This window comes from Citrus clementina, unplaced genomic scaffold, assembly GCF_000493195.1.
Source record: "Citrus clementina cultivar Clemenules unplaced genomic scaffold, Citrus_clementina_v1.0 scaffold_3, whole genome shotgun sequence".
NCBI classification, from domain to species: domain Eukaryota; kingdom Viridiplantae; phylum Streptophyta; class Magnoliopsida; order Sapindales; family Rutaceae; genus Citrus; species Citrus x clementina.
The window spans coordinates 8,137,501-8,148,007 of NW_006262339.1; the positions used below are offsets into that span (position 1 = coordinate 8,137,501).

At 33.0% G+C, this 10,507-nt stretch overlaps 2 protein-coding genes across 2 annotated transcripts in view; both read right to left on the bottom strand.

Moving 5' to 3' along the window:
• Positions 1–971, bottom strand: part of LOC112099547 — an 8,254-nt gene extending 7,283 nt beyond the window's left edge. Inside the window, exon 1 of the mRNA XM_024186951.1 lies at positions 893–971. Coding sequence (XP_024042719.1) covers positions 893–971 — 79 coding nt within the window. The remainder of the gene's footprint in view (positions 1–892) is intronic.
• Positions 972–5,277: 4,306 nt separating this feature from the next.
• On the bottom strand, positions 5,278–10,293 carry LOC18049033 (disease resistance-like protein DSC1). Its single transcript, XM_006440683.2, has 6 exons — positions 9,797–10,293; positions 8,441–9,533; positions 7,860–8,156; positions 6,523–7,758; positions 5,823–6,443; positions 5,278–5,334 (listed from the first exon to the last, which is right to left on the bottom strand). The coding sequence occupies exons 1-6, from the start codon at positions 10,291–10,293 to the stop codon at positions 5,278–5,280; spliced, it is 3,801 nt and encodes a 1,266-aa protein (XP_006440746.2).
• Between the last annotated feature and the right edge of the window lie 214 nt (positions 10,294–10,507).

A 10,507-nucleotide genomic window follows, 5' to 3' on the forward strand; every position in this document is an offset into this window, starting at 1 on the left:
GAAAGAAAAAAAAAAAAGAAAAAATTGGGAGCTTCGCTGCTGAATTGTAATAGCTACCACTTACAAGATCATTTATCGCTTTAGTTGCAAGATGCCAAATGGCCTTGAAAAGAAAAAGAACACATTTCATGACAATAAAATACCAACTGCCATTTATACATAGAGTAATTAAAATTATGTATGAATATACTATAGTAAGGGAAATTTTAAAAAAAATATAAATTGAGTGATCCAACTTTTTCTGGACTTTTGATTACCAACACCAAATTTCAAAAAGATTATCAAGTAAACATATTTGCATGATACACATCATATAAAATATTCATCACCAAAGAACACACAAAGGGAGAAATAAAGCAAAAAATTTATCAAAAAGATTAGTTAGCATGCCAAAGATGTGTTGACTAGTACATGGAATGCTGATCCATCTTGCACATGTTAGAGCTATAAATGGTTCCAAAATTAATGAATTACATCAAAACTCTCCTCACAATACACATCATAACATCTACTAATCTACTGTGTTTTTCTTTTCTTTTCTTTTCTTTTTTCCTTAATAGAATGTTGATCTGGACTTAATACAAAAAAAAAAACAGAATTTATAGTTATAACATCTTACAGGAAACAAACAAAATATGTCTATGTTAAAACATATTATCTTATTTATACATTTCATCAAGCAGAAAAAAAATAATATGAAATTCCAATTAAAAAAGAAAAAGAAAAAATATTAAAAATAAAAAGTAAAAAAAGATTGATTTTTTTCATAAATGACCTTCTAGGATGAGATCTTTAGCGAGTCGATGAAGAGTGAGCTCGGCTTTAATTACTAAACTCGATCTTGATCTCACACAGTTTTACTTCTCATCTCATGGATACTCCTAAAGCACACCCATATCCTTAACATCCAATTCAATAAGCAAAGTTATAGGAGATATAGTAGACACAGGCATCATTCCTAAATTATCCATCACTATGAAAGCTTCCACCTTTAACAGAAAATTGATGAGCTTCTGGCAGCATCTTGTATCACAAATAGAACACTAAAGACAAGACTTTTTTTCTTTTTTTTTCAATACTACATTTTATAAATAGAACAGAACAATACAGAGCATTCTATAAATATATAGAATCCAAAGCGGTTCAAATTAAATATTAAAATAACAGAGCATGAATATGACAAAAAATAGAAAAAACTTACCGTCTTGAAATCTTAAGCTCCCAAGTGCCCATGGAAATCACTTCTCAAAATATTTTTACATTCCATAGATGCCGCTTGCTTCAACCCTAACCAGCAACAACCATTCAATTAATAAAAAAAGAAAATTATTCAGATTGTTAAACACATAATCCCAACCAATTAAATAAGTAAGGAGAGGCCAAAATTAATAACTTTCTCCTTAAGGTCACCCAAAATTCACATTCAAAATTTTTATGCAAAATGACACCAGATATTAAAAGAAAAAAGGGGCTACCAGATCAAGCATTAGAGAGTGGATAATGGAATTGAAATTGAAGAGTGGCGACGTGAAAAATCAGTGGAGAGTGTGGATCAAAGAGTGATCAACACTAATTAGAAAAAAAAAAGTATGGCCAAATGTGGAGGATGAGAAACGAGAGTTGAGAGAAGAAAAGAGTTGGAATTGGAGAGGACGAAAAATTAGGGCCGGCTGTGCCCTAGTTTTTCATTTTACACTTATTTAATATGTATACTTTCAATAAAAAATTGAATTTTTTTTCAAATTTATAGATAAAAAATTAATAATGTTTAGTAAATATTTAGGCGGCAGTTTTTCCCGCCAAAATAAGAAAGTGTTCATTTCATTTTAATTTATTTATATTATTATAAATTAATTTGATATTATGAAGTCTTACTTATTTTTAATTACTATAGTACTGCAAATAAAAAAAAAACTGCAATCATGTTGTAACACCTATAAATAAATTGCACAACATTTAGTATACAAATCATGCAACCACTTATATTTGTGCACAATTACTGTAATAATTTTGAGTTAATTTTAAAATATAACTATCATGCTTCAATTGTATAACGGGAACTATAATAAAATATAACATTATTTCATATTAGTTGTATTCAAATTACGATTATCTTGTATTAAAAACAAAAGGTTTTTGGGTATGAACCTTGCTTTTAGGTGGGGAGGAATTATATTGCCATTAGGCTAACTAATAAAAAATATTTTAATTATACATGTTACATGGATAGTCACATTCTGAATTTAGATCACTATCGTCAAAGGGCATAATTATCCAAAAAGAGATATATATAGTTATTTATGAAAATATGGTATATCCCAAATTAAATCATGTGGGAGTTAATAGTTAAAATTATAAACTAATAATATTACTATTTGGATTATAAAAATAAAACAATGTCATATATAGACCATATACACATTCTCATAATAAACATCTAATAATGATAATAAGTGTCATATTTAAATTTAAATTTAGTTAAATCTAATTAATATTGGTTGACAATTCTGGTTATTACCAATATAAGAAAATGAATTTTAATGTTATTAGATTATTAGTCACGATACCACTAATGGCAATAGATCAAAAATTAACATTATGTATTAATGTGTTTGTTTTAAGTATTTATAGAAAGTTATATGACTTAAAACAATGAACAAATATAACCATACAAATAATATAGTATAAAAGAATAAATAAAATAACTAATTTCACATAAATTTGTAGTATGAATTAATTTGAACAAGTTATTGTTTTGTGAATATTATTTAAAAATTGAAACATTAGATATATTATATTTATCTAATATACAAATTGTTTTTAGAAGGTATCCATATAACATATAGATACTAACCGCTACCACTAATCATAATAAGAAAACTAATAATATTTTATGTAATTAGAATATTTGACACCATGAACAAGATAATTGTTTGATAATTATCCAATACTTGGATAAAAGTTATCCTCATATTAGTAGGTAGAGGTTTGAGTCACTTTATGTGCATTTAGAGATTGATTTTTTATTTATTTATTTAGAAATAAATATAATTTAATACAGTTCTACAGAAAAACTGCATTGCACTATCAAAATGTTAATAAAAATATTCTGATTATTTTTTATGTAAAATATCTTTAAATTTATAATATAATATTATAAATAATTCAATTAATTTAAAATCAATTTCATTAAATTATATTTAAATTATTATTCTTACTAGTATAGAAGTGTCATATTTTAAGTATCTTTTAATGTTATTTAAAAAAAGTATATTTTAATTTTATGAAAAAAAAAAAGAAGTATATTTCATGTAATTTGAGGGGGGTCTTTGGTAGTTTTCTAGTTTGAATTGATTAGTTTGATATTTTCTTAAAGAGGGGGTAGCTATACGATAATTACCTTTAATTTTTGCCTTTATTTTACCTGTATAACCGCTATTTTTGGTGGCCGGTTATATGCGCAAATAAAAAAATGATAAAAAGCGGCTGTACGAGATACAGCCGCTGTATTACAGTTGGACCCTCAATATGGTCAAGTTGGATCTGCCCTGATAATTTAATAATAATATCAAGGGTACTAATTTGGGTTGGCTTATCCAGTCCTATTAATATATTTACCCATTTATCATCGTATTACTCTTTTAATGTACTTTTAATCTTTTTTAAAGAAAGAGAGACATATTCTCATTCTATTGAAATATTAATTTTTGTATTGTAATCTTTTTTTTTTTTTAATGAGGATGCTAATAATAACGTGATGATTTTATTAACGAAAAAGCAGCCTAACAAAATGCTAGTTGACGACGTACGTACCGCAAACAAGATTCATGTTTTGCCTCTTGTTGAAAGGATTACTTGGGGAAATTATTATAGACTTATAAAAAATAGATATGGGTGCGGCATTAGGGTTATTGGGTTCAGGGCTCATGGACGTGCGGAAGGCCCCGATAAGGGGGAATTCGGAGAGTCATTACTGTCAGGTTGCGGCATTTTATGTCTACTGGCTAGAGTTTAATACGGTGATGAATTGCGGGTGGGTGAAAGACGAAGAGAACAACAATAAAAAGAATCTGAAGAAGAGAGCTAAGAGAGAGTATAATGAGACGGTGAGAGAGTTGGCTGAGTTTGTTAAGAAGAGAGACAAGGGATCAGAATCGGTTATCACTGTTGATGATCACGTATTGAAGCAGAAGTAACGTTAGAAATTACCGGAGTGTGCCTGAGTGAACGAGATTTTATGATGATGACGAGGAAGCTTAATTATGAGATTGATGATGAGATCAACAAGAAGAAGCGAAATATAAAGTCATACTGCGCGGCGGGTGGGAAGAAGTTTAATAGTGAGAAGGAAAAGAAGAATCACGAGTGGTCGAAGAAGCATTAGATGAAAATGGCGGCCGGAGCTGACAAAGGAATGCCTATTATTTACCAGTTCGAAGATGCATAATTTGATTTTGGATAGAAATCTTAGCATTCTTTAGTTTATTATTATGCCAACGTTTTTGCTTTAATCTTTGCTCTCTCTACAATGGGGTATATAGTTTAATAAAAGAAATTCATGCCATTTTCTTTTTTCTTTTTTTTCAAAAAATCAATTTTCAAGGATGACAGAAGTTCGACTCAATCCTGGATAGATTCATATGCATACATAAATAGGTTCCCTGCCAAGTATTATTAGTTTCTTGCTTGCAAGTTGTGTGAAGAAAAATGGTGACCAGAACTAATCAGTATAATGGGGGATAAAATTGGAATTCATGGGATCTAAATTACATGATTGGTCTTAATCAAAGCTGGAAATCCTTTGAGAGATAGGCGTTACAAAGCTTGCTATACTTAAAATCAGTCATTGAGCAACTGATAATGTATGTGGAGCTTACTGCCCTTACTGAATGCAGAGGCAAGTCTCAAGGAACTGAAATAATGGTAACGCTTGCTAGTTGATAGATGAGATGAGAAAGTTTTCAAGTGCTTTTGATTTGCTATGTCTTTCAAGCATGTCCGAAATATAGTGTCTACTTAATCTATCGAGAGGATTCAGATTCAAGAAGTGTAATGTCTTCAATCGAGAGTTCATCGTGCTCTTCTGATTGAAGTACTTGTGCTGCGATTGGTGTGTATAACGAAGTTGGATGGTAAAATGTGGTTCAAATTCATCCACTTTCTAAGTGCTCCAAATAGAAAAAGATGTCCACAGAACAAATCAGAGACATGTGGCCTAATTAATTCCTCCCTTCAAGCTCTCATCAGCATAAAAATGGATTCCATTTACAATAGTCCTCAAAAATGCCTTGGGTTACTGTTAAGGGGAAGCTCAAGACAGTTCAAGAGAAGAACCTTCAACAGTATGAGTTACTTAATGTTTCATCAGTATAAATGAGATATCTGGCGGCGAAAATTGAATAGCTTATTGCAGATAATAACCAACTATCGACAGGACAAAATCTGATCTGAGATCTACTATTTACGAATACATACTAAGCTGCCTAAGATAATCGGTACCTCCAAAAGCTCTCTCCTGGTGTACCCAAAAACAAAAGAAAGTAAGCTCCCGGCAGCTACCAGATCTTGGTCTCTGGGGCAAGCCTACTATACCTAAAACGCCCAGCCTTCTCGCAAGAAATAACTCAATGTCTGTCTCGTCATTCTTTGGAATCTGTGCACTGGCCAAGAAAATGTCTTCTAGTAATTAGTTTATTATCTAAAAGCTCTAAAATGAAAAACAGTATTTCCACAGGGAAACAAATATAAAATGAAAGATTAGATTAAAATTGATCACATAAAAAAGATAAAGTAACAGAAAATAATTGGAGCATTCGACTTACATAGGAAGCATTGTCTTGCTCTCTACAAATTCTTTTGGGATTTGGTTCCAATTCCTCTTCACAAGAAGTTCCACTCTTGCCACCGTTGCAGGTTTTATCTTGCTGTTTCCGAAATTCAGTGGATACTTCTTCACTGCAGGCACCAAAGTTTACACTAGAAATTTTGGGCGTTTTCTTGTTTGGATGTGCATACACTGGACACGCCCCGCAGCATTTGATCTTGTGACGCTTTCTGTTAATATCTCCGCCTATGTAAAAGGACAGCTGAAAAGAGTGGCTACCATCAGCCAGGCCAAAATTCAAACAGGGAGTAAATCCAAGTATGACATGATCCGAGTAAATAGACTCTTCAAAAATCAATGGGGGAAAGTGATCAACATGACTGGTTTCGGAGGGAGTCTTTATTTCAAAACGGTAGTAAACATTAAAATACCCGCCACTAGCATCAAAATGTTTCTCAAATCCTATAATAGCACAAAGAGCGAAGCCAATTAAGTTTCTGTTACAACAATACTGTGGTTGTTGGATTGTTATCGAAGATCCTAAACATCGATTGCTGAACCAGCCAGGAATTTCACTTCCAGGTAAACAAATGCCGATTTGAGGTGGTATCTTCAATTCCTGTAATAAGAAAATCATGATTACTGATATAATTAAGTACAGAAAAAAGAAAAAGAGAAAGAAAATTCCATATTTGTACCACATAATCTTGATGGAATATTCTCAGTGATGCACTTAGCATGTGCTGAATTCTTAGCTGTGAATCCGCCAAAATGTTATTGTTCCCTTTATCATTCAGCTTCAGGCAATTAGTAAATATTAATTCCATTGGACTATCACGGGAGTGTTTGTGTTTGGATAGTGTTTCCAGCACCAATACATCGAATCCTTTTAGACATGACGGAAGCTCTGGCAAAGATCGGAGCTGCTTGCAATTCCTTGCTTCTAACAATTTCAATCGCAGTGGAAGCTCAGGTAACGTCTGAAGCATATTGCAATTCATCAAGTAAAGATATCTCAGCCGCGAAAGTTGCTTCATACTTGCAGGTAAAGTCTCAAAGTTATTTCCACTTAGATCTATTTTTTCCAATGCGAATACGCTGCCAATATCCTGAGGGATCTCTGTGATGCCAGAGTCTTTTAAATCTAGCTCTGTTAAAGAGCACAAACCTGATAACAATTTAGGCAATACCAAACTTCTACATCCGGCAAATGAAAGTGATTTAACTTCATTTAAACGTGCAATAGAGGCAGGTACTTGACTAATGGCTGATCTCTCTGCTTCGATGTATACCAGAGACTTTAGATTCCCCAGGTTCTCCGGCAAACTAACAAGTTTTGAACATTCCCTCAACTTCAAATTTCTAAGCCTTTCTAGATGATCAATTGAAGATTTCAGCTCTTTAATCTTTGTCCAGCTTAAATCCATGTATGATAAACGTTCCATTTTCTCCAAGATCTCCGGGAAACTCTCCAGTTTTGAGCAGTTATTAAGATAGAGCCAATAAAGAGATCTCAACTTACAGATACTAGTTGAAAGACTCTTCAGCCTTGTGCAATAACTCAAATCCAGCTTTACAAGAGTAGTTAGGCTCTCTATTGATGAGGGAACTTCCTCTATTGCACTATCCCTTAAATCAAGAACTATTATGTTTCCGGAGATCTTTGGAAACTCTGTGAGATTAACACAATAGGAGATATCAATCTTTATGGGAGATGTAAAATGAATGTCGTGGGGAAAGCACTTCAGACTTTTGCATCCCCTCAAACACAAGACACCAAGGTTGATGAAATTTTGGATGTTACAAGGAATGTAAGCCAAGTTTGTGCAATTCCAAAGATTTATTTTTTCAAGATTTGGGATTTCTGATGGCTCTGGAATTCTAGTGAGATATTGGGAGTAGCGGAGATCAATAGATTTTAACTTGAAAGCTTCCTGCAAAAAAAAAAAAAAGGATAAATAACTAGTACAATAGATTTGCATTTAATGAATTCCATAATTAATTTTGTGTGTGTGTGTATAATTTGATATTATACCTTTTTTCCTTCCCAAATTTGTTCGATTTTACTATGAGGTAAGTTGAGTTCGATAAGATTCTCTGGATCAAAATTGAATGGTAATGTCTTCAAAGGATATCCGTGCCAATGGAAATATCTCAATTCCTCAGGAAGATAATCAAGACCTTGGTCAAGATGTACTTTAGAGCTCATGTACTCACACGTGTAAAATTTAAGTAATCTAAGATTTGACATATTTATAAAGGCTCTAGAGTCAAGATGTATGTTCCTTATTTTGGACATATTCAGAAATATACCTTCAATTGCATCGGTTCCCTTGTAAGAAAAGAAATAAAATAAAAGAATGAGTTAGTTTAAATCCCACGGGCTCATTAAGTGAAGAAGAAATTTGCATATTTGAAAAAAGTAAAAGATTTTACTCTAAACACATTTTTATTATAGGATTGACTCTATTTCTCCTGACACATAATAATCATTCTCATCCCTTCTTTTGTGTAGTCCTCAATTTTACTTACTTTCTATAAAACATGGCTGCTTTTAGGAAAATTTTAAATGAATAATCCTACTCAGAAAATAAATTAAATAGTGTAGCTTCTTACCTTGTTTTTCTTGAATACATGATAGATATCCTTATGATACCACAACCTACTACGATTTGCCGCTTCTTTGATGGATTCTTGACGAACAATCTCTTGTCCCATTTCTTGCAATAAATCATGCATTTGTAGCTTGTTGAAACATGATATTGTTACAAGCGACTTATCAACAAGGACGTTCAATACATAATATGCAAAATTAGGATCATCTTGTGACATTGTCACATAGTCTTTATCCTCTCCTTCGAAGAAACATGCAATGTCTAGAAACATACTCTTCTCTTCCGCCTTTAGTTCATTAAAACTGACTTTCAATACATCATAGATATCAGGATCACAGATCAATTTTAAGTTCTCCAATGCAATTTCCCAATCTAATTTGTTCTTCTGGTGAAGAAAAGAACCCAGCACTCTAAGTGCTAATGGATTGCCATTGGCATAATACAATACACGCTCTGAGAGGACCAAGAGATCTTCAGGGCCATGGTTTCCCTTAAAGGCATAGTAACAGAAGAGCTTAAAAGCTTCATGATTTTCCAATCCATTAACCTTGTATATGTTACTCACTCCAAAATTATCAAGAACACGTTTATCTCTAGTAGTTACAATGATTTTACTTCCTGGACCAAATTGATCAAGCCCTCCAGCCAAATAATCTAATTGCCCAACTTTATTCACATCATCGAGAACTATAAAAACATCCATTTGTCGGAGCCTTTTCTTGATACACTCAGAAAGATTGGGAGTTCGTATTTTGATATTTTCATCTAATATTTCAGAAAGAATACGCTCTCGTAAACGTACCAATACACCTTCTTTCTCGGATTCTTCCCTCACATTTGCCACGAAGCACTTTCCTTCAAACTCCCGAGAAATTTGATTGAAAATAGCTCCAGCTATTGTTGTTTTGCCTATACCACCCATACCCCAAATTCCTACAATTCTGAAAACCGGCAATCCAATACATAGCAATGATTTAATTTGCTCAACTCGTGAATTTAATCCAACTAGGCCATCTGAGTCTGTTGAGATTGTTACACTTTCTAATTTCTTTAAAATATCTTTGACAATTACGTCTACAAGTTGCGCCTCAGACCTAGCAGGTGTCAAGATAAAAAAATAAAAAAAAAATTGCGAAGATTTAAATTAGACTAAGACGGACTTTCATAATTGAGGACATAAATTGAGGTGTTACATACACTGGGCCAGCAAATCCTGCTCTCCCAAATGGTAGAGCAATGAGTCCCATGGTTGGATCAGTAATGGTCTAATCCGTGCTTCGTCGAATAATATTTTGACACATATAGTCTTTGTTTTTTTTTTGTTTAGCCAGCTACAAGGATGAGTTGAAAGAGTTACCTGATATTCGTGGAGTCCCATCCAGATAGATTAGATGCTTCTGTCAGCACAGCCCTCCAAAGTTGAACCTTTTCAGGCATCTCCCTGAACTGTTGTTCAAGCTTAGAAAATGCATCCCCGAAACTTCCAGTTTGCTTCCGCACGTCAGATGGGTCTACGTGGTAGAAAACTGGCACAACAACTTGGTCATTCATATTCTTGCATTCAAGGATCTTGACAAGCTCATCCAAGCACCATTTCGAAGATGCATAATTTTTTGAGAAGATGGTCACTAAAATCTTCGAGCCAATGATTGCATTCAAAATTGCAGGTGAAATCTCATCTCCTCTCTGAAGTTCTTCATCAATGAAGGTTTTTATTTTCTTTCGAGACAGAGCGGCAAAAAGATGGCTAGTAAAGTTATAGCGGGTATCCTCCCCTCTGAAACTGAGAAAGACGTCAAATTTGTATTGACTATTAAGGCGAGATGAAGAGGATGATGATGAAGATGCAGCCATTTTTTCAAAAAGTTTGTGACAGAAACAGAGATCCTTAAGAGTAGATGCATAATAGACTAAACTATGTGAAATAAGTATTTCTGCCCCCTGATTCTCACGAATGACATTTCCGCCTTACTTTCCTCGGAATTTGCTGTAAGATTCTTGCATCTTTTGCATGGAAATAAAAGTCAATCTTTCGCAACGTGGAGTATTTTTATAGTAAAAAATGAGA

Coding starts and splice junctions, on each gene's coding strand:
- LOC18049033 (XM_006440683.2), bottom strand. CDS start 10,293: ATGGCTGCATCTTCATCATCATCCTCTTCATCTCGCCTTAATAGTCAA. Junction 8,157..8,440: donor ATGTATTCAAGAAAAACAAG/GTAAGAAGCTAC, acceptor TTTTCTTACAAG/GGAACCGATGCAATTGAAGG. Junction 7,759..7,859: donor AAATTTGGGAAGGAAAAAAG/GTATAATATCAA, acceptor TTTTTTTTGCAG/GAAGCTTTCAAGTTAAAATC.